General features: G+C 43.5%; 1 protein-coding gene across 1 annotated transcript in view; it reads left to right on the plus strand.

The window, feature by feature from the left end:
* The window catches only part of BRINP1 (BMP/retinoic acid inducible neural specific 1), a 90,427-nt gene that overhangs the window by 61,460 nt on the left and 4,390 nt on the right, over positions 1-24,577 (plus strand). Inside the window, exons 3-7 of the mRNA XM_067309103.1 lie at positions 726-916; positions 6,154-6,323; positions 7,651-7,756; positions 14,570-14,806; positions 20,260-20,482. Coding sequence (XP_067165204.1) covers positions 726-916; positions 6,154-6,323; positions 7,651-7,756; positions 14,570-14,806; positions 20,260-20,482 — 927 coding nt within the window. The remainder of the gene's footprint in view (positions 1-725; positions 917-6,153; positions 6,324-7,650; positions 7,757-14,569; positions 14,807-20,259; positions 20,483-24,577) is intronic.

Below are 24,577 nucleotides of genomic sequence, written 5' to 3' on the forward strand. Positions count from 1 at the left end.
CTATCAGTTTAAAAGAGGGAATTTTAAAATGATTTTATAGGTTTTTTAAAAAAAAGAAAGAAGGAAAAACAAACGGAACCTCCATTTTCATCCTGGCCTCTGCTCGTATCTGAATCAATCCTTTTAGAAGGCTTATCAAGAGCTGGGGTTTTTTTTGTTTTGTTTTGTTTTTTTCTTCTAAAATGATCTTTTCTGTACTACCTACTGCTGAAAGATAAAGGTGTTCTGAGTTTTGCAAAAGCAGGAGCTTTGACTAGCAGGAAGACCTGGGGACACAGAGACATAAAGACATAGCAACAATCACACTGGACTGGACATAAAGTCTGTCTAGTCAAATAGCTTTTTTTTCCTGACAGGAACCAGGATTTGCTGCTTTAAGGAATGGTGTAAGACTCCAATGTGCGTGAGGGTGAAAGGAACAGTCTGCTCCCTTCGTAGGGGAGTGCAGCACTCTGCAAGGCATCTCTGGAGACCCTGGAGCTACCTCCTCATTAGCCCAGACCCTCCTCCTCAAGACATGGTGTTATTGTGCAGTAATGTCTCGCTTTTCCTTTTTTCCTTCCTCTCCCCCTTCTGTCTAGCCTTGTAGCCTCACGTGTGTATCCGTGCAGGGGTGTCCAGCAGGATTGTCCCCTTCGCCACCCTTGTTCCCTTCCCCTGGTGGTTCTCCCTGCCCACCCAGACTCGCAGCCTCACCCCTGTTGTGTTCCTGTGTTGTCGTGTAGGGAGTTTGCCCGTTGGAAGGTGAGGAACACAGCCATCGAGCGGAGGGACCTGCTCCACAACCCACTGCCCCTGATGCCTGAGTTTCAGAGGAGCATCCGCCTGCTGGGCAGGAGACCCACCACGCAGCAGTTCATTGATACCATCATCAAAAAATACGGCACCCACATCCTCATCTCTGCCACGCTGGGAGGTAGGTTGCAAGCTGGCCTGTTTTCTTCCATAGGTGTCGGTGGTGGGGTGGCGAGGACACAGGGCAGCGTCTGCAAACCTTCTGGATGGAGGCTGGCTGGCAGCGTGGAGCCAGGCCACAGCTTCCCCTGCCGCAGCCCCTCTCCTCTGCAGACAGTATGAAAATCCCGAGAGTACGAATAGCCTTTGCAAATGAATTCAGAGTGCAGTGCGTGGAAGTGCTGCCGCTGTGCTACGTGTGCACCTGTGCTCCTTTGACAACAGTGTGAGTACTGGTGTGCGTCAAGATAAACGTGCTTCATTGACCAGCAGAGTCTGTCTGTGAATTCGGTGCCCCCGTCCTTAATTTGACAATGGAGCGTGTCGATCCCTCTTTTTCAGAACACAACCAAGTGCAGGGAGAAAAGCATCCTTTCTCACTGGACTTGGAAGAGCTCCAGGAAAAGGGAGTTCAAGGAGTTGGGCAGGGAGGGAATGCAGCAGGGCAAGAGTGCCAGGAAGACCTGTGCTGAATGCAGAAGTGAAAGCAGTAACATGGACTAGATTTCTGAAAAAAACAATATTAAGTCAAATGCAAAATGTACACACAAGGACTGCAGAGAGGTTTGCGTGTGCAGGCAGGATATGTCAGTGGTGGAACAAGACAGAGAACTGTAGGGCCATTAACTCATACGTATGCACTGCTACTGGTGCTGCACAAACCTGTCAAGTACTAAGTACTGAAAACAGGAGGGGTGAAAATCAGCAGCTCTTCTTGAAATCTCCTGTTGATTTTCTTTCTCTTGTACTTTTTATTGCCCCTTTGGGGTGTGCATCTAAATGCCTTTTTGTTGAAAACTGGTGTCCTTACAGAAAATATTGCAATGATAAAGGGTCTAACTTTTAGTACAAGGTTTGTTGCTGTTGCCTCTTACAATGTACCCATCTTCCAGCCTTGACACATGGAGCAGTGATTGCAAAGTCTGTAGTGAACTTTGAGGAATTTTTAGCCATCTGTCTGTTCCGTAAACATTCTGCAGACAATCGGATGAGATGTAGATGAGATTAGATGTGTGCATATGATTCATGCACAAATTAGGCGGTAGGTAAATTGGCATGGTTCCACTGAAGTCAAACGGCCTTTCTTGCTGCAAGTGTCCTTCAAAGAACCTCAGGCTGCAGTTTCAGTCCATCCGCTCAGATCTGGTCACTCCATCAGCAAGAAGTGTAAGAGAGCACAGGTTTCCATGCACTGAAGAGCATGAGTGACTGCATGGATCAGTCCTTAGAGAAATCCATGTAGAGATAAACTCCTGTCTACTGAGGAAATAGCTCTTCAGGACCATATTTTACACAGTTCAAACCAGTCAAGTAAGAAACCAGTGAGATTGAGAGAGTTCTGTATGTGGGTTTACTTTTTTTTCTATTGAGGTTTTTTTTTTTTTTTTTTTTTTTTTGCCTTTCACATCCCTGGAAATTCCGAGTAAGAAAGACCTTCGATGGTGAAATATATTTTTAATTTTGCCTGGGTGAGGTTGTGAATTATTCACAGTGGCTTGTTTCTTCTCCTGATTTTACAACACAACAATTTTAAATATGCAGAGGCTTGTAACGAGAACCAGTGTTGGAGGGGAGTGCTGAATGCTCTGTCAGCCCGGAGCATGGTAAACGATGGTGGGGGAGAAAGGAAGGATTTATCTCGGCAGTGGCAGTCCTAAAGAAGATGCAGATGAATCTGAACATGCATTATGCAAGGAGAACACTAAGTAATCAGAGTTTGTGCACTAAACAAGACCACCATGATATCAAACCAGACATCTCCTGGGAGATGCTGCCACCCTTGCTCTCTCAAGACTTCAGGTCTTAGAAAAGTTACAAAAATTCTGCTTTGGATTACAGTGATTTGTAGCTTAGCCTGATGTCTTTTTAGGTTGCAAATGAGTAGCAAATGTACAAGAAACTTTTTTGCTTTTAAATGTCAGCTGTTGCATGGACTCCAGGAGGGCGGGTGGTGGCTTAGACCAGCCCAAGCTGAACACAAGCTGTTTTCACACCTGGCCACATGAGGAACAATTCTGACGCTTTTCAGCCGCAGAGAAGGCAGGTCCCCCCCCTTCCCCCGCTCTCCCCCTACCCTCCAAGCCTAATAAAGAGCCAGATCTGCTCCAGTTTAGTTCTGACAAAGAGATTGGTGAAGGGTCATTTTGAGGGCATCCATGCTCTGGGATGGAGCACACAGAGCTGAGAGCCAATTTGCAGGGAAAGCCCTGAAGGAAAGACAACTTTGAACATAGTATCAGCTTAATAAATGAGAAATTAAGACTTAATAATGCAGCAAAAGTCTATTAACCTCTCTTGATCTAAGGGCTGCTTTCTTACGCGCACTCTCCATGGGGATGCTGTACTTTTTCTAATCTGTGCTCGTGTACACAGAATAGATTTCCAGCAAATAGTATTTCTGCTCAGCCCCCTTCACTCCTAGGGACAGTATTTGTCCCTCAGGGGAAGTATCAAACCTCACAGGCTTTTCTTTCCTCTCCTTTTTTCTTCATCTTCTTCCCAGTGGAGGGGTCCAAACACCTCAGGGAGGAGAAATGACAGCTTTTGTGGGATAACGTACTGCTCTCCACTGCCCTAAAGCAAAGGCTTCTCCCGTTGAATGCCCAGGAGATGTCTCCGTGGCTCCTTGCCTGCTTCCTGTTGTCTACTCACCCAGGGCTAACAGGGAATGTCCTGGTGATCTGTAACCTTCGTTGCCATCTGAGGGCTTTCCTCGCTGGAGATTCAGCCCAGGCTTCCTGGTTGCTCCCTGTCCAAGGGATTTCCAATCTCAGCATTCCACTAGCTACCAATGAACTAGAGTCTGGACTAAAATGGTCTTGCTTTTTGTGCCTGGGCTATTAAAAAGAAGGTGTTAAAGAGAAGGTAGTATTTTTCCAGGGGGGGGGCCTGGGAAGCTGTTTTTTCCAGCTCAAATACTGGTGCAATTGAAAAAGAATTGACGCCTGGATCCCATGGGTTCCTTTGGGAATTGCGGCTAGGGAGAGTTATTCCAGGTCTTCCCTTTCCTCTCCCAGCCTCATGAAATGGAGGCAAAGCACCATTTACATCTGCTGCATCTCCATGCAGGTAAATGCTTTTACTACAGGTTAGATCCAACACCTTCAGCTCCGAGTACAGCACTTCCACACCCCTTCGCCCTCTCCTCCCCCAGGCCCCTCGACTAACTCTCCCATGCAGCTGCCTTTTCACTGGCAAATAAGTTGCCTCATGAAAATTCAGAGTCTGACCTTCCTTCAAATCCCTCCGTAAAACTCACCTCAGCGATGAAACCCGAAAAAACATTGACAGCGGCCAGGCATCTGGTGCGCTGTGACCGCCGTTTCTCGCACTAATCACGCTCATCTTATTGCCTTGCGCTTGCCCGTCTGTCTGTTGTACACACCTGTTGTGTCTCATCAGATACTTAGGTTTTTAAATCCTTTGGGACAAGAACCATCTTTCTGCTATTTGTGTGGATAAAGCCTGAAATGACAGAGCCCTGATCCCTGCCAAGGACTCTCCATACTGCTCAACGAGTGTTAACAATGATAAAGGAAATAAAAGCTGGTAATTTTCCCGGGAAAGTGTTCTTATGACTAGTAATAATGATGATACTGTAACTACTATGACTTTGATCACGGTCAGAAAACAATATGTTGTTTTTAACAAAATATTAAGAGTTTTACATGCCAAACTTTTTCACCTAGCTTCCTTGAAGCCAATTAAAAGATTTCAACTGATCATTTCTTTTCATGAAAAGTATCTTCTTTCCACCAAAAATTTGCAATTTTCATCTCAAAGCCAAAGGCTCAATCCTCAATATATCAATCGCTTGAAAAACTAAAATCCAACAAAAATATTTTGATTTTCAGCCAGAGTATTTTTGGTTTGTTTTCAGGCATTTGGCTTCCAGATAAAAGCTGGAAATTTTCCAGGGAAAGGGGGAGGGGTTACTGTTACTGTGTTTTGTTTTTTTTTTGTATGTATGCAATAAAAGAAATGATTTTGACAAATCAAACGATTTCAGCTAAGCAGAATTTTTAAGAAAAGTAAGTGCTTGCTCTCCAAAAAAAAATGCTGAAGAGCAAAATATTTCTTGGCCTAAAAAGTGGTGATGCATTTTTTGACCATGCTAGTACTGCCAGTGGCAATGTATTCATCAGCGGGTCATCTATCAAATCAGAACAAGCACCATTATTCTCATTAAGAGAGCTATGTAGAAATGGCACATTCCTACCCTAAGTGTCTATTCTGTTCATTTATTAAAATCAGAGCTTCACTTGTTAGAGAAGCAGGAGGGTATTCTACCTTTTACTCCTTCTAGCTCTATAAAACCAGCCTTCTGTTAAGAAGGAACTGGATTTTATTCTGGCTTGTACAGCACAAATTGAACTTTTAGGTAAATATTACTCCTAAACTTTGTGTCCTTTTCATATATGTTTCCTTTGGTTCAGGTTTCTGCTAATGTTCAGGATGTCTGGTGCTACGGGGGCCCTAACTTCCCTCTTGGATTATCTGTGGTTACCAGCTCAGATTCACCCGCCTCTTGTTCCTTATCTTTCACTTTCCACTTAAATTCACTAAATGAGCCTCTAGGAGAGAAAAGAAAGTGGCTTAGCTCAGCTTTCTCATTTGCTCTTTCATCTGTTTGTTCCCCCTCACTCACCCCCACTTACTCTTTTGCATAGCCACTGGAAGCCAAAGAGGTGCAATTAGCATTTGTTTGTCCTCTGTACCCTCCTACATACTTATGTCCTATTTGCAACTTAAATCGTCATTTATTCCTTCTATAAATCAGGTCAGAGACTTGCATAAGAGTGGCATCTGCTCCTGTCAGGTGTGCATCATTCTAGATGTACTGCCCACAGAGAAAAGCATTTCTCAAGTGGGCCAAATGGCCTGAATCCATTCCAGCAGTTGTGGTGTAGCTACACTGACTAACAACCAGCTAAAATGTTATTTACTGAATTCAGTGGAGCTGATCTACAGCTGTGGTGGATCTAGCCTTTTTCAGCTGAATAGAGGAGGCTCATTTATATTACACTGAGGTTCTGGCCCTATGGTACTAGTGAGGAAGGATGGATTCATTTAAGAAAGCTTTAGATTTAGGACTTTGCCTTCTATAGGTGCAACATGTGATATCCTGTGATCTTGCTGAGGTCACCCTAAATGGCAGCCTCTGGGCACCACTGACAGCTCCTTTTCTTTCCACTGCAGGAGAGGAGGCCTTGACCATGTATATGGACAAAAGCCGACTTGACAGAAAGTCAGGAAACGCTACCCAGAGTGTTGAAGCACTGCACCAGCTTGCTTCCTCCTACTTTGTAGACCGTGATGGCACCATGAGGAGACTCCACGAGATCCAGATCTCTACCGGAGCAATCAAGGTACTGTGTCTTGCCACAGGAAGAGAAAGAGGATAGTGTTTCTATACCAGTACTATAGGGATATGGGACAGGGCTTCACCATTCCAGTGTAATGTCTTTCCTGATCACAATAAGTTGCTTTGCATTGATTTCCCTTGGATGAGTTGTTCTGTTATGGTCCTTACTGAAGAAGTGATCTCTCTCTGGCCGGTAATGTCTGGAAAGAGGGTGGGCGTTCAGAGTGATGGCTACATAGGAGAGGAGATTTCTGCTGATGTGTGGCAGTGACCTCTGGAAGGCCATGTGCCCATTGCAGGAAGGAAGAGAGGGAACAGATATTCCAGATTGGCAATGGAGCTTGGGAAGGAGAGGCAGTTCTGTGAGCCGGCCAAATCCATGCAGCCTGGAAGTATTTTCCTCTTGCAGATATAGCAACTTCTACTAAGCATCTCTCAGATGAATTAACTACAAGGAAAGGTGAAAAACTCAGAGTGTGGCATTACCAAGGCATGTGGAATGAAATGGATTGAGAGACAGCTCGGGGGCTGGAGCAGGAAGGAGGGGGAGCGGCTCAGAGCACACAAAATAAGGAAAATGGCTCTGCAGACAAAGGCTGCCTTCCCTGAAAGCAATCATCCTATACTAGGGAGGGATTTTATTGTCGCAGAGTTCACTCCAGGGAAACGATGTGGATGGAGTCATCATTGTTAGCCATTTCTGAAAGGTTTCAGCTTCTGGTATTGTACTGTGGTGTCTCACGGCTGAGTGTGTTCCCTCCTGGATGGGAAATTGGATTGAGATACTGAAACAGTGACAGCAGATAATCATCCTTTGTGAATTCAGGAAGGGCAGCAATCCTCCAAGGCTGGAAACAGCTACAACCACAGTAGCAATATTGCAGGTCATCTGCATCTCAATCTTTCCTTAGCATGATGGTGTGCACATATGTTGTGGGAGCACTAGGCACCATTGCTGGTTGGCAACCTATCTCTTCATCTTGTTTTCCATCAAGACAAGCTAGCAAATAGTTCCTCTACTGGCTTCTGGTGCTCTCCAGTGGAGATCCTCTATGAGAAACATCAGTCTGCAGGACCCCTTTGCCAATCCCAGAATAACATATAGTACCATAAGGAAAGCAGGCACAATTCTCCAGCTTGTGTGTGCATTAAGCATTAACCATGTCTGTCCAGTGAAGGACGTTTTTCTCAGCTGTGTAAGATGTATTTTGGATTGTGTTAGCTGGTGATGGTAGGTCATGATATCACAAGGTCTGAGCCTGCCTGGGGAAGATGCAAAGCTGCAAACAAAGGGAACAATCCTTTCTCTCTTTTTCTACATCCTGCTTTAGGTAACAGAAACTCGGACTGGCCCTCTGGGCTGTAACAGCTATGACAATCTGGACTCTGTGAGTTCTGTCCTTCTGCAAAGCACTGAGAGCAAACTCCACCTGCAAGGTAGGGAACAGGAGAGAGGGAGCTGGCAATAAGGGGAATTGGGGACGGAATGAAAAGAGAGAGGGGTGGCCTTGTTTCTAGCCTTTTTCTCTCCTCTGTTTGCTATGATCACCTTCTGTGTTGTAAGTTCCCTGATGCAGGACTGGTGGCATCCTGTGGCTTCATATGATGGCTGGCACAACGTGTTCATGCTTGTGACAGGGGCTGAGCTAAAGGCACATGAAGCTGGAGACTGGAGCCTAATGAAGTGTCTAAGTGCATCAGGTGCCCAGCTGCCATCAAATTTTGATGGACTTCTGGCTTCTGTATATTATATATACACTGATATAAATAAATGTGACCTTTTCCATTAATATTGAAGGGACATACTGTCCATGGCTCTCTTTGTCCCTCCCAAATTGCCGATTTGCATAAGAGGTTTGCAGATCAGCTTTTGGGACTCTCTAATGGACATAATCTTTGGGAAAAGTCACAGAGGTTTTATTTGGAGGCTAGAAGCCATGGCTTTGGTCCCAGTTGGGGAGCTGGTCCAGAAGTCAACAGATAGCAGTCATGACTGAACTGATAAATAAACACATGCTGGTTAGCAAGAAGTCAACTTCAGTAGAAGGAGAAAATTCACTGGGCATGTAATTTACTACGGTTATTCCCAAGTTTTTTGATGAAATAAGGAAATGTGGGATTTAATTGCTCATTTGCCCAGATGGTTTTATTTCTGGAATCCTCGTACTTGCACAAATTTTAATTTTTCAGATGAATGGACTACATTACATCTTCCGCTTTGAGTATAATTTGGCAAGTACTGTTTTAATCTTGGTTTCACAGAAACCGGGTTTCATTTACTGAGTCATGTTGCAGGGATATTATTGTTATCATTTGCCTTTAAAAATAATAGGCAGGTTGCTTTCACTGTTCTGGTGCTTACCTAATTATCGATAAACAAATTGAGGCTTTTTATATGCTGTGATGGTGGCTGGTGGCAATCAAAACCCGAGGATGAAACATCAGGTAACTAGGTACACAGACAGACAGGCAGCTTGATCTATAGGTAGACAAACTGGGAAGTAAATAAATCAATAGATCTCTATTGGGTATGTGTTGCTAAACAGAAGAAGCAAAAAAGCAAGGTGGCTGGGAGAGGGAAGGAGCTGGAGGAAGATTTAAGGGGGAAGTGAGATGCATGAAGCTGTGCTTTCTGATGGAAGGAGATGTCATCCGTGGGTCCTCACAGATCAACCACATGTGGATTTCATGGCATAACATGGGGCAGATGGAGACCAGACCCGAATGAAGGGAGACAGCGAACGAGGGGGGATGGTGAGAGCTCTTCCTACTAGAACAAAGTGACCTTTCAAGCTACACCTGAGTGTTTTCCAGCTAATCTGGAGTGCGGTTCTTGGGATAATTACCCAGGATCCTTCCGCTGCTCTGAGAGACCTCATTAGGAATTAGTCGCAGGGCTGCAGGTAATGGATCGTGACCGTGGCTCCTCTGATCTGATTAGCAGCCAAGCATGAGCTGCTGACAGAAATCCATTCTGCCATCCATACTGCCTTCGTGTCACTCTGGCTGGGAGGCCAGCTCAATAAAAGAGCAGCATCTTCACGACAGGGAGAATTTCTGTTTCTGAACTAGCTTGCTGCAGCCCAGCCCTGAGTTTTCAAAGTCATGCCCTATTGGAGATGTGATGGCCAGACCCAGAGCTAAGCTATCTTCATGCTTGTGTGCAGGTTTGGGTAGCTCAGTCAGATCTGAAATTTAGGGGTGCAACTGAATTTATGCAAAGTGCGGGGTGTCTGGTGGTGGCCTGGACTGGCCAGAATCACTAATTCATAAAGGAGTATCTGTGTGGGTCTGACCTGCATGTATGTCCAGACCGGCTGCCTGCACTGGGGTATATGTAGAGGTTTATTTATCACAGTAGCACAGGAGGTTTTGCCCTTTCCCTAGCGCTAGCAGGGGTCAGGTCCCCCCAGTCCTGTGCACAGGAGGTTGCATGCTCATGCCACTTTCCTCAGAAGTGTAGGGGCATCCTTCTGGGTGCCAGGATCTCGTGGGCATCTGTGCTCACTTGCACTCCGTAGCCTCTTATCCCTGCAGCTGGCGCGGTGCCGTCCCTTCCACCTGCCTCACCCTCCGCTGCGGCTGATGCACAAACTGCCTGTGCTGCCTAGGAGAGGAACAAGGCAGGGTGTGGGAAGGGGAAAATGCAAACAGATCTATGGCAAACTGCTGGGAAACAGGAATCCTTTTTCCTGGAAAAAAATTCCTGGGCTGAAATTTTAAAATTTGGGTGAAAACAACATTTTGAAATGTTCTGGGAAATTAAAATTCCAGAGATAAATCCTTTTGGGAAGTCGGACATTTTATGTCAATATTGTAACATGGCACTATTTCAATAAGGTAAAATCCTTCTGTGCTATTATAAACATTGCAGCATTAAACAGGACGTATTGGGTAGCTTGTTACATCAAATTTGGTAATAGAATATTAAAATTCACATCACGATTAATATTAAAGTCTTCACAGAACTGGGCAGAATGACAAAGCAAAACATTTTAGTGAAACAAAATGAGGAAATATGAAAAATGCATTTAGACCTTTCCCTGTCAAAAGCGCTTTTGGAGTCAACATGTTCTCACAGAATGCTTCAGTGAAACTGCATTTTCAACAGAGAACTCTTCTACGGAAAATGTTTCAAATAGCTCTAATTTAGAGCTGGGGAAATTTAGCCCTTTTAATGCAGGAAGCCTTTTATATACAGTCCAAAGCCAAACATTTCTCTCTAATAGTTTTTCTAGGTGGATTAAGGACACATTCCCTAGTCAAACCCTTCATATTTTCTCTGTAGTTATCTAAGCCAAACCTACACCGAATCTGTTCTCTTCTTAATTTTTAAAGAGGAACTTTGCACTTCAGAGTAGCAGAATTCCTCCTTCTGATCAGCCAGGTACCTTCAAAACTAACATATTCTGCCTAATGCTGGTCACCAGAAGACATGCCTTCCACATGTGTTAGCAGCTCCTGAGCCAGCCAGTGGAGGAGGAACGGATACCTTGTGTACCCTGGGTTGGACTGAGGTGTTCCCCCTTACAAAAATGGTCCAGTAAGACCAGTTAAAGACCTAGTCTTTAAGACCAGGTTGCCTCCTTGCTTGACTGCTCAGATGAGATTGCTTTATCAGTAGACAACACTGAAGAATTAAAAAGAAACATTTATGTTCACAATACTTGAAGAAAATTCTTAGAGCATGAAACAGCACCATGAGGTCTGAGGATGAGGTGGGCAGCAGGGCTTCCCTGGCTTGCTTGCGAGGATGGCCAGCCACAAGGTGGTCCACGGGGCTGGAATGCTGTGAGTGTCCTTGGGACTCTGGCTTTTCTGCTTTATAAACAGCAACTGAGGCCCTCAGAGCAGCAGTCTCAACTATGGCTTTCCTACATCCTCATGTTTATAAAGCTTATTTGGCAAATGGTTATTCACACATATGTTTTACTGATAGCTGAAATCAACTCACTTTCAGCAATATTTAGTCACTGAGCATGATACAGAAATACATATGAATGATGGAGGAAAGTATCTGGGTGTGATGCTACTGTCCTGACAGTTTTAATACCTTGCTAGGATCTGGTCACGAGGATGCTCAATATAAAACCAATGATATGATTGTGCCTGTGTCTGGGTATGTCTGGGTAATAATGTATATGTCAAAGTACGAATGTGAAAGTTAGCGTGGCTGTATTTCAGTAACCCTAACACTGATTTCTTCTGCAATGAAATTCCTGGCTGGAAGGTCTCTGAATAACCTTCAATTCCTGCAGCACGCTTGCCATTTTGAAGTCATGGTTCTGTGTTTGGTGCATATATACTTGTGTTCTGATGAATAGCTGGATTTGTGTGTGTCACTTGTGTTCCTGGCCTAAGCTGTATTTGAATATGTGCTTCTCGTTAAATGCTCCAATTAGCTGCATGGATTTCAGTAGAACTGCTTATCTGTTTAAAGTTAAGTATTTATGTAAGTGTTTTGCTGAATTGGGGCTAAATATACAGCCGGCCTGATTATCACTTAAACAAAGAGTCTTTTATGCTGCCATGTGAACATGAAATGATTTCTACAAGAGAGGGTTTTCTTGGAAAGATATTTTAGAAACCATGAGCTTTATGGAGAAAAAGCAATCTGCACGAGGCACCCTGCAGTGTCACATGGGACCAGGTTTTATTTTGGAGATTACGGGATATTTAGGTTTCTGCATGTACTGGGACACACAGCGTATGTGAACATGCACGGAGGCATCATAGAGCGCACGGTTGTCCTGGAGCCTATAAGCATGAGCATAAACCTACACACCCCATGCGAGTGTGCAGGTGTATAGAAGCCTGGGTGTGACCAGGGCATCAGAGTACCTCAGCTTTCAACAGCAAGCGCGTTCCTACAAGTTTAATTGCTTCTTTTAACCCTCTCCCCTCCAGAAAAAAGAAAAAAAAAGCTGGGACCAGACAACATGTTGGTGCTGTTATCCAAGTTAAAAATCAAAGAGAAATTATGGTGAGCTAAGAGCTTCTGAGCATTTGGGCCTCGCAGTCAAGAGCTGGGGCCAGGGCAGGCTGCTCCTCCAGGAAGCAGACAGTGGAAAGATTTATTCATGGGACCTGGACCATGAATAAATAGGGTCAATGCACATCAAGGAGTTCAGGCCCCCTTCCTGCGAGCTTGCAATCTCAGTGAGTATACCAGCCTTCAAGGTCTCCAAGCTCCTTCTGTAGGTCACCATTCTCCAACAGCTTGGCATTTTCTTTCCATGCTGAAGAAAAGTGAAGAAAAGTTTTGGAGCCTGGCAGGTGGGGACCATCCCTAATCTCGGTGTGAAGGTTTGAAAAGGGAACATCCCTCTGTGATGCTAGCTTCAGACAAATGCTTACCAGAGACTGAGAACTTTGGTCCTTCCTGAAGTCGAAAGGAGGAATGGTGTGGTTCTTATTGAGAGACATCTCAGGAAAGACCAGAGGAGCCTCAAAATGCTACTGCTCCCTGATTCCAGACTAGCCCTGAGGTGTGTGCAGGGATGCTCTAAACTGAGGTTGGCTCCTTGCATGTTCCCTCCCTTCCCCCCAACACCACCGCAGAAAAGGCAGCAGGAGCTACACTTCCTCCAAATACCAGGCCTGAAATCCTGCCTTGTGTATGTGTCGCAAACATCTTCTCCAGCTGAACATTGCACTGTGTTTATTCTGCCTGGCAGCTGCCACTGCTCTGCGAGAATTAGGTCAGGCAACAGGGCAGCTTGCTGCCGCTGGGCATGGTGTTCACATAAACCATGCCCTGTGCACCAGCAGGAGGGGGGGAGAAGTGGATGTCCCCAGTGCCTTCACCGCACTGATGATCCCCCCATACTTGACCTCCCAAGGACCTCAGCAAGGTTGGAGTGTCTCTCTGGAACCAAAAGCAAAAGGGTAATGGGGGTCTCTGGGGCATTGCCCACAGCTTTTCTCTTGCCTGAGGTGAACATGACCCACCACAGAGACGGGCCTGAACTCCTGAATGGAGTCACAGCCCTTCCTGCCCTTTCTGCACAGGCTCATCCTCTGAATTATTGTCTTATTTTCATTCCACTCCAATGAGCTGTCAGCAACGGATACAGTAATTCAGCGCAATAGCAACACAAACAGATGGGTAATTGACCCGCATGCCTTCATTACACCGGAGTTCAGCACTGCTGTTCAAGCCATAAACTCCTTTATCTGCCACTCTGAAATCCCTGGGCCTTTTATGAGGAAGGCGAATGGGCCAGGCTTCTTGTGAAAGGTTCACTCATAGTTTTTCTTCTCTCTGCCTTGTGCACTTCAGATGCTGACGGAGTCTGACAAGCAGAACTTATCAGGTGCAAGGAAACAGCTGTGGATCCTAAAGGGCCCTAGGCCATCTGTAGGGATCCCAGAGATGGGGGCTGGAGGAGGACAGTACTGCAAAATATGTGTGCTACATACAGGGCAAACACCTAAACTGTTATCATATTCTCCGGTACCTGAGCACGCATACACCTACGCTAATGCCTATACGGACAGATGGATACACAAACACTCACTATGGAGAGAGATTGGGATAGACCTCTTGGCTAATGTAAATCTTTAGAGCACCACTGAAATCATTGGCACTGAATCCATTTGCACTTTTATAGCACTTGGCAAATAGCCTTCCTAGCAGGGAATGAGCTAAAAAGACTCAGGTACCCAACTCCTGTATTTATTCCGTGGGAATTGGGCACTTAACTCTGCAAGACACTTTTATAAATACTTCCCCATATTATTTGTCTTTCTCCTGTCTTTCTTTCATCTTGTTTTCTCTTTCAGGGGATAGTTTCTTTGTTTCTGTAGTACCAAAACTGTTTAGTCTCTCTCAAAACAGGTCTGAACAGCACAATGCTCATCACTGACCTAGCACTTGCTTGCAAAGTATAAAAAAATCCCACCTGGGAATAAAGGAGACTTTGCACCCATATGCTTTACACTGCAGTGGGATCCAGGACTGGGATAAAGTGGGGACGCTGGGAGCCAGGGAGACGGAAGTTACTTATCACCCTTCTCTCATATAGCAGACAGGCTCTGATCTCAGCTAATCCATTTTTCTGTATTGGAAGCTTACAATTTGTATCCTAGCTTCCTTACTCATGACCGTTCCAGGAGAAATCTCCCAGTGGCTTCAATTCTCACCACTTTCCCAAGCTCTTAATGAAACGGGTTCTGAAAAAACAGAACAGCCACCGGAAATGCCTTTTTTTCCCTTTTTAACATCCTTGCCTCTTGTTTCTACGCCAGGTCTCCAGCTCATCTTTCCTCAGTATTTACAAGAGAAGTTTGTCCAGTCTGCCTTGAGTTACATCATGTGCAATGGAGAGGGGGAATACATCTGTCGGAACAGCCAGTGCGGCTGTCAGTGTGCTGAGGAATTCCCGCAGTGCAACTGTCCCATCACCGACATCCAGATCATGGAGTACACGCTAGCAAACATGGCCAAGTCCTGGACAGAAGCCTATAAGGATCTGGAGAATTCAGGTAACCAAGCAAACCAAATTTCCCTACTGATTTCTTTCAAACAAAACATGACTGTTTATACCCATTAAGAACGCTTTTTTTACCCCCAATATAATCTTATGGTATTCATAAAAATTGGAGTATATTGAGCCAAGAATGTGATCTAGGATAGTTGTTTTTTCTGCATACATGTACATACAAACACACACACACACACACACACACACACACACACACGTAATTCTATGTGTAAGGAGATACCTTACATGGAAAAATTTGTTTGATTAAAAATCTGATTTTTCATACCAAACCAGCTCAGAATGTCTCTTTAATAGTCCTACAGGGAAACTTCCACAATATGAATGATGCAGAAATTGCTTTTCAGATTTGCATGAATGATTTATTCTGCTTTGGTGAAAGGCAATTCACAGAGAGAGAGCACAGGCCAGATGACACCTCATTTGAGACAGAGATGAGAAGGGGAAGTGACTTCTCTTTTCTACAGTGCTGATGTCTGTTGGTATGAACATTTCTCTTCTGCCTCTGACTTCTCCCAGTGTAACACTGGGTGTTTTAGTGGCATTTGTTCCACTTTGATGCCAGTAATGCCCATAGTAGGTGCGTTGTAATGCTCATGCAACACACACTTTCAAGGGTTTGAGATACAATTGCATCTTTTCCTTTAGCAAGAGGTCTAAAGTCATCTACCTACCCAGAAGCCACAGGGGCACTAAACAGAACTTAATCAAAAACTTGTCCATGCCCTGACTCTGACCTCTTAGTGTTAGCCAGCTCCTTTCCAACACGTTTTCTTTAATTATTGTTGTCAAAATTGTCCAGGTCTCCATGTTAGGAAAGAAGACTACGAGGAAAGGAACAGTTAGCTCTATTCAAGACCTTGAAGAAACTGCTTCTTTGGAAGTCTTCCCAGCAGAATTTTCTTTCCTTATGTTGAAGATCACCCTAAGCTCTTTAATGGTTGAAATGAGGTGGCCTGTGACGTTCCCTCAAAGGGCTGTTGAGGACTGCTCCGTACTTCAATATGCGGACCCTGCTGGTGTTTCTGCCATTGTGCAGATTTTTATGTCTAGATCACACTGTCAGCCTGGTGCTTGGTGAGCCAAGTCAGAGTAGTAGTTAATGGCACAAGGCAGGTGACAATCTTGACAAGGGCTACAAAACACATATTATGGAGAATCATGGGCCTTGGGGACTTCTAGCAGTAGCTAACTAGCTGAAGAGGTCAATGGATTTGTTGGGTGTTTCCACAGGGTCACAGAGGTCTGGGATGGGTACTCCAACGCACACCAGAAATGTGGATTTTGGAAGCCTCTGCTAGCACAGTACTGCACAGATTAGGATCACTGGCAGTGCCTGTCAGCCCAGCTCTGACACTAGTTATGCTTTACTAGTAATTAGCTTTGGCAGGGGAATCTCACGCAAGCTGCTCAAGAGCCACATGTTGGCCACCACTCACCAAACCCCTTTACATTTCCAGGAGCTCTAAGCCAGACACTTAGAAGGTGAGAACCCTGTGGTGGAAAAAGAATTCCAGTCCCACAGTAATTATTTTACTGTTATACTGGGCACTTGTTGCATTTGACCTAGGCAAAAACAGTGGTAGATAGTTATATCCAGTCTCACTTCCCTTGAGATTTCAACAGTGGAGGGAGTTTTTCATATGCCATTTTAAAATGACACATTGCAGTGCAATTCTCTGCTGTGCTGTGGCCATATTCCACCCAGGGCTGGAGGCTTTTCAGGAATAGATGGAGTGATTATCTTTATGTTGAAAGCTGTTGCATCTCATTCATCACTTTGTTACATGATGCATGAACCTATCCTTTGAGACGAAAGTTGCTAGGAAAGATGACTATAGTATTAGTATTTTGCTTCTTTGTTTTAATAAGTATTCAAGATGACTGAATGATTTTCTTCATAATGAGCAACAAAAAATAAACCTCTAATGACATCTGAAAGCCTTTCCAATAAAATGAGGCGAAAGGCACAAGCGCTGTGAAATACCCTTTGTGCAGGAAGTCACTAATAGCCTAAAAGATCTATATTCTGCTTCTGATCTGTGTTGAATTCCTATGTTAATTTGAGAAAAACATGCAGGGGCAAATCAAAAGTTGGTGTGATTTGGGATAGCATCTTCAAAGTCAAGCAGGCTGCAGTGAACTGGTGCTGTTTTAGATCAGCTCAGGAGCTCTCTCTTAGTCCTTCTGTGCTTCATTGCTTCTGTGTAAATTGAGAACAATAACACTGCCCTATTCTGTTTTGGCATTTTACTACAGCTGGCCAAAAAAATCTGTATCAGAAACGTGACTCTGGATTTTAAAATGACCTTTTGATTAAAAGTCATGTGTGTGGGAGGGTTTTTTTCAGTACTAATATTTTCTGATGGAAATGTGATTTTTTTTTTTTTTAACTGAAGACAAGCACTGGAAAAATGAAAGTTTCATCTCCAAAACAGAGATATTTGACTTGGCTGTTTCACCATGGTGCCACCACTCTTCTCCAGGGGCTGGGCTCCTCAGCCCACCGTGCTGAGTCATTGCCATGGGACTCTCTCCCATAAGGGACCTAGTGACTCAGCAAAAAGAGGCATCACAGAGCATCCTGGGAGATGTAGTCCTAGCCATCATCAGCATTTGCTGTGCAGATAGATAAAATAACAACAAATGCTAACAGATCTATTAGTTAACTGGAAGCTGTCTGGGTCAAGGATGAGCTATTCCTAGAAAGGTACAAGGCTTAGCACAGTGCAACTGCAATCTTGGTTGAGGCCTTCAGGGATTGGTAAAATATAAATAAATAACGAAGAAACTGCTCATTTGGGAAAGTCTTTTTTCTTATGTTTTGCCCTTTTTTAAAACAACCCCATTCAGCTGTTATTTTGCCAGATTTCTTTGCTCATTTGTTTTCCCCCCAACGTTGCACTGCAGTATCAAAATGTGCACACTGCACTGAAATTTCTCCCTTACCCGTCTCTATGAAAAATGTAGCACATTCATCATCGGAAGGAAAAGAGCTTGGTCTTTTGCACAAACAGGCTTTTGAGGAAATTGATTTATAAGGGGCGGGAAGCAAATGCAAAGCTTTTACTGCTGAAAGGTACCAGAAGTAATCAGCATGGTCAACAGAAGCAATTATACATGATGATAGTTTCAGAGGACCACTGAACGGGAGAGAATCATTTTGGGGGAGGAGAAGGGCACTGAAAGCAATATTATAAATAAAGTGAAAACCTGAGAGATGATTGAAAAAAAAGTCCCCGTTATCTTTGGGGAAGATATGAGACAAGCAGATGTCCCATGGATCTTGATAAGTGCAATAATGATAATTATTTTTATTAGGTGCTCAGTTGCACTGTGGTGATGAGTAAGACATGAACCTCCATTTACCCATCCATATAATGATCTTACTAATGCGTACATAAGCATGAACTGTAGATCGTTGAACAACAGGAAACATTTCATGCAAATATATATAAACATATGAATTCAGGTATATGAACTTTGTACCATAGGTTCCCAATTATCTCTTTTAGTTTCCTCCAACTTTTCTATACTATAGATCTTTTATTTTCTTTTTAGAAGATATCCACCTTTTAAAGTCCTCTTTTGCTTCTGAAAATGGGATGCAGAAAAAATAAAAAGAAAATGAGAGAGGGAAGAAAAATAACACAGATAAAGAAAAAGAATGGCTGCATTTCTCCTTGTGCAATTTGTGTTTTTTAATGGGGGGTACTGGAGTCCAAGCTCCTAGTTGAAGCAGGACTATCACCAACACTAGATCAGGTCAGCCCTCATTTTGTCCAGCAGTCTAAAATGAGAAATTCCTTTACCTCTCTGCAGCTCTCTGTTCCAGTGCTGCATTACCCCTAAGTAAAGCAGATTTTCAATACAGAACTTCCACTTCTCAAGCTGCAATTTGTGTCTATTTCCCCTTGTTATATCTCGAATAAGAGCAGCTTTTCTCTTTCATACTTGTAACTACCTTTCTAGCAATTGTGGGCTCTAATTAGATTGCCCCTTGCCCTCCCCTTCACCAGATTAAACAAGCCCAGCTCCTTCCACCTGCCCTTGTAGGACACGTGCTCTGGGCCGGTGACCAGCCTGGTGGCCCTCAGCTGTGTCTTCCCCAGGTTCTCAACACCCACATTTTATTTGGTGGGGGCCTAAAACTGAACAGAGCAATCTAGGTGCAGCCTCCATAGTGCCAAGAAAAGGGGGATACTAACTTCCCTCAAACTGCTGGACTACCTCCTCCTAATTTAGCCCAGTATGCAATTTGGCTTATTTGCAATGAGAATGCAGCGTTGCCCACAGTAACCCCCAGGACCTTTTCAGCAGGGCTGCTCTTCAGCCAGTTGTTTCCAAACATGTACTGATGCATGGGATTTTTCTTCCCTGGTGCAAGCTTTGATCTTCCCTTTTTTTTGCACTTTGAGGTTTCTGTTGGCCCACTCCTCAAATTTCTCAAGGTCCCAGTGTATCAAACATAGTTTTCTGGTATCAAAAATTGGGTTATTTTCTACTGAGAAAGGTGGAACCACCTGCCTTTTCCTTATGAAGATGTCCCAGCCTGGTAATCAGAGTCTAAGCAAACTAATCTTGGTTAGGACAAAAGGGATGGTCATAAACAGAAATGGTACCAGATTTTCTATTCTGTCACACACACACACACACACACACACACACACACACACACACACACAGAAAAACCCTACATAGTGCTTTTTCATTCACAAACAAAATCAAATGGAAATCAAGTGATCACAAAACAACATTTAACACCACATTTATGGATCAATTAGATTTTTTCCTTTTGCTAAAATTGATACATTTTATTCTGATTTTAGACCTGAAAGCCATTTTATTTTATGTTCATTGTTACATAAAGCAACTCATTTAACTTCAAATGAAGAATCAGAATGTTCTTTTTAAAAAATGAGAAAGCAGGACATTTTAAAACAATCCAAAACCTTCCTTTGGGGATTTTCTTAAGCTTTTTGCTCTTTTTTATTTTCTTTTTAATGACACAGCCACAATCATTTGACTTCAACAACAAATGGCATTTTAGTAGCAGCTGAAAAACAATTTAAATAAGAACTCTTTAACAGACAATAATTACAATTCCCTCTCTTTTTATTCATAACCCTTGAACTGTAATCCCAAGCTCCAAGGAATTTGTTCTCTTTTTGTCTCCACCCTGTACACATTAACCATATTGTTTCACCCTAATATTCTTCAGGTTTCATTTCCCATATGGGAGCAGTAACAGACATGGAATTAGGGGGCTTTCCGGGGGAGAATGACAGACCAGTAAGTTAATGGACATCAGCTTCCTTTAACAGGGCACTGATGGCCTTGTACCTCATTGCTATTCCTCCATTCTGCTAATGAAAAGCTTTGCAACTTCATTATAGTTCGGATCACTCTCTTCCTCCACATGCTTGTGTGTTCCAGATGAGTTTAAATCCTTCATGAAAAGGCTACCTAGCAACCACTTCCTGACCATTGGGAGCATCCACCAGCACTGGGGAAATGACTGGGATCTTCAGAACCGCTACAAGCTCCTGCAGAGCTCCCTGGAAGCCCAGCGCCAGAAGATCCAGCGCACTGCCCGCAAACTCTTTGGCCTCAGTGTCCGGTGTCGGCACAACCCTAACCACCAGCTGCCTAGAGAAAGGTACCTTCATCCATCATTGGGGATAGTGTGGTATGATGGGTGACTGATGGGGCACAGCCTGGGCTTGAACGTAAACCCTCCTCACAGCCAAAGTGTTTGGCTTTAGGATGTGCTAACATGGAGGTTTGGGGACAAATGGTAAAGTCTGGGAGAGGGTTGAGAATGCTGGAGATTTAGGTAGCCTTTATCATGGACTCAAGCACAGCCACATCTCTCCTGCTCGGTCATACCTACCCAGGCGAAGGGCACCCACATATCCCATAGCGCCCTGCAAGGACGTTACAGGGCTGAAGTCAGACAACCAAGCTGACTAAGCTCCTTTTTGGAAGGTCTTGCATCACATATAATAGTCAAGCTTTAAGCATCTATTTACAGTTAAAGTGGAAATATAAAACACAAGATACTTCAACTCATTTCTGGGTTGTGCTTCAAGAAGTAGCCTTGGTTTCACTTGGACAAGACCTTCTCTCTTCTACAAAATGCAGCGTGAACCTGCAAACCTGCACTGACCAATCCTAGCAATGTTATTACAGATGGAGAGAGCAGGTTTTCCATAACAGCTAAAGTAACTATTGATATCCAAGTCACCTCCTGCTGACTCCTCACAGCCCTGTCCTGCAGCTGGTTTTAGGTCTGTTTCCAATCGTTTTTGGAGACCTGCATCTGTGGATTTTAATGAACATTTTTTGATGTTTCTTTCTGCATTGTCTGAAACCAAGTGACGCTCAAAATCTTGGAAAAAACGAGTCCAAGTACCTCCTCTTCCATGCTTTGCTGGGAAAAGTCTGGCCAGGTTAACATTTGTAGAGGAACTGCTTTTTCACCCCCTTTATTAGCTCAATATTCAGACTCAAGAGAGAATTAACTGACCGACTGGTGTCTCCTGTTATCATCCTGTCCACTGGACACTAAGTAGGCTGAGCTTCCATTTAGCTACTGTGCAGCTCAGGAAACTCTTCCAGGGCTTAAAATCTCTTTAATTACCAAGCATTTTCATGTTGCTGGACAAAGATTTGATGGAGTTACTAGGGATGAGGAGAAATATATATTAAGTTTAAGAGATTATGAAAGAAAGTCTTCGGAGAACTTCCTAAAATTGGCCCATTCCTGCCAATTGGCCAAGCTGCTAAAAACAAGCCAACTGGTGGAGGAGCCACAAGCAGGTCCAGACATTATTTTGAGTTGTGCCACAACAACAACAAAGTGAAGCAGCAGCTAACAGATATCCAGCCAACCATGTTGCTGCAAAGCTTTCAGATAAATATGTCTTTAGCGTTTCTCTTCTATTTAAAAAAGTCAACCAGGCAGAAAAGGAGTCTCCAACTAATACTATAAAATCTGGGGGAAGGAGGACGAAATGGATGATGGCAGCTGTTTTAACTGACTGATGTGCTTGATTTGTTTAAGTCAACACCACCAGGCATATTATCATTTCTTCTCTTATTTGTCATTCTGCATTTGTAGCTAGTCAGGGGAGGGGCTCAGTAGACAGATACGTAGCAGAAAAGGTATGCATTTCATCGTTCTTTTCACAGGGCTTGGAAATACTCTAATTTTCTAATTGTTACTGTACAAAACGACAGACGCTTATCAGGCATGCCAGTGGCTTTGAAAGGATGGAAAGGTTCTATTAAGAGCAAGCCTCTCTCTCTTTAATACACATAATAGTAAGCCTACATTATATATTCAAAAGCAATGTAAAAAAGAGAGAAATAGGACTGCTGTTGATTGCCCTCAGGGAAAGAAAGAGGTGGTGTTTCTAAAGGAAAGAAAGAATAAGGATTTTGGTAATTAGGATGATTCTGCATGACCTTTTGCAAGAGTCAAGAAAGAAATATATATATAGATCTATTATTTAAAATAGATTTGCTCTGCACTGCTTTTGCTTAAAAGCACCTCTTTGCAGGCAAGTTTGTTGGTTTAAAAAGAAACCACTCCTTAGTTGTTAAAACTTCGCTGTTGAATGAGCACCTATAGTCATATTTTCAAGCTCTGGATATAAAATATAAATAACACCCAAAGGAGGGGAGGGGGAGGGGAATCTTTCTGGGCTCCAACCTTATTGTCATTAGTTAGAGAACATATCTCACAGCTTCGGGGAATGAAAATTGAAGTGTGTACTTCACTGCTCCACACAGAAAGCCCAAAGGTGCCTCCACAGCAGCTAGTGTTGGTTAAAAAGTAAGAGGTGAGCTTGCAAAGGAAAAGTTGTGAAATCCCTACGTCTTTTCTTGAACTTTTAAAAAAAAGTATCTGTTCTGCTAGTTGGCTTTTTTTTCCCCCCCTCCCTCTTTTTAAATCAGCTCAGGTACCATCTATAGCAAAAATACATCTTTGTTTTTGGGGGACACCCATCAGCCTCTTCCTCTCCCCAGATCTGATTAGCCCTGAGGGATCACAATTCAGAAGGAAGGAAAATTATTCATAAATCCAAAACACCCTTCTGTATGGCTTAACCTCCTCTTCTGGTTCAGTGCTGGAATCTCAGCACTGTCCTGCGAAACATTTTTGTCACAACAGATGCCTTTCGAAATGGGGAAACAGCTCTGCATTAATACTGGGCTCCCAGTTCCTGGCATTGCCAAGGGATCATATGTGTCCTGCGAGCAACAAGAAACTAATGCAACTTAGCTCTCACTCATAGCCCTGACTGAACATCATTTTTTTCACTGTAGTTTGGATTACCAAATTTTAAAGTTGAATGCCAAACTGCTTGACAGAGACCTTTGAAGGCATAGTTTTCCTTCTTTTATTACACCTGCTCTACTACCTTATACTTTGAAATGGCAGGGGTAGCAAACATTAGGGAAAATAACCTTTGTAATGATATTTGTCCTTTAAGAATCACATTAGAAGTTCTGCAATAGGGTCTGACTTCCACGGGAAGTCGGGAGGGGGAAAGAAGAGAAAATAATGTCTCCTTAACGAAAAGAAAATAATGAAAATTAAAATCAATGACTTTGCTACTAACTTACAGCTTTTAAACAGTGGCTCGTTCTAGCTTCCTTCTGCCCTGACTTCTCTTGGTTATATTCACATAACTCTGAGCCATCGAGGGTGTGTGTTTTAAGAAGTTACCTCCTGTCAGCTGAAGCGCAGTAACTGGTCCTGCATATATTCTTATCCTGTCCCAGTTGCAAGATAAAATGGGTAATTTATACCACTCTTCCTCTCTCTCACTTAATCACACTTCCCATTGTCATGTTTGTAGCCAATACCCAGCTCTGCCCTCGATTCTGCATTTTCATTTAATTACGTCCTTTATTGCTGCCATCAGCAGATGGTAGGTAGCCTTCTTTTTTTCATTTTTGTCCTACTTGTGCCTTTGTTGAATGCTACCAGACACACACGCTCACACACATACATGAAAAACCCCTCTTTATCTTGATCTCCTCCCATCCTTCCTCCACAAAGTTGATCTGGGGAACAGGAAAATTACTAGTTTCAATTGCAAGATCTTAGCTGTGACTTCTTTCTTGTTTTGCTCTGCCAACTGTTAGGATAAGACAAGGAGGGAAGGATAGCAAGATTGTTTTATTTCTAAGACAGAGCACACCAGCTGGACTAGGATATGGTGATCTGACTCTAATTTTTTGGAGTCTCCTGCTGTACAGCCTATCCAAGTAACTCCTTCTGTGCTGATTTATTTCTGTTTGTCTTCTTTTCATGGTGGTCCTTAATACTTCCGTATTGTAGTGATTTATTAGCATCATATATTGCAGGGCCAGATGCAGCTGCAATGCGGACAGATGAGGAAAGATCGGGTCTGCACAACCACTACTGAATTCAGAGCCCATACAGGGCAGGGACTGCAGTTGCAGCCACCCTCCTGGGATAGCTGCACCTATACAAATAAGTATTCACGTAGATCAAGTTTTGCCATGGGTAACAAGGTTCCAGACCCTGGCAGTCCTTGTCCCACGAACTCAGCGGCATCACCAACATGTAAAACTTGTTTCAGAGAGCACAGCATGAAGCCAGCACTACACAAATATATTGGGAATCCTTCTGTGCATCAGCAAGTGCATATGGAAATCGGGAGAGTCACATTCACTTGCACACAGCTGGAATTGAGATCTGTATACGGCAGTTGTT

The sequence above is a fragment of the Apteryx mantelli genome, chromosome 21 (genome assembly GCF_036417845.1).
Source record: "Apteryx mantelli isolate bAptMan1 chromosome 21, bAptMan1.hap1, whole genome shotgun sequence".
In the NCBI taxonomy this organism is placed as follows: Eukaryota; Metazoa; Chordata; class Aves; order Apterygiformes; family Apterygidae; genus Apteryx; species Apteryx mantelli.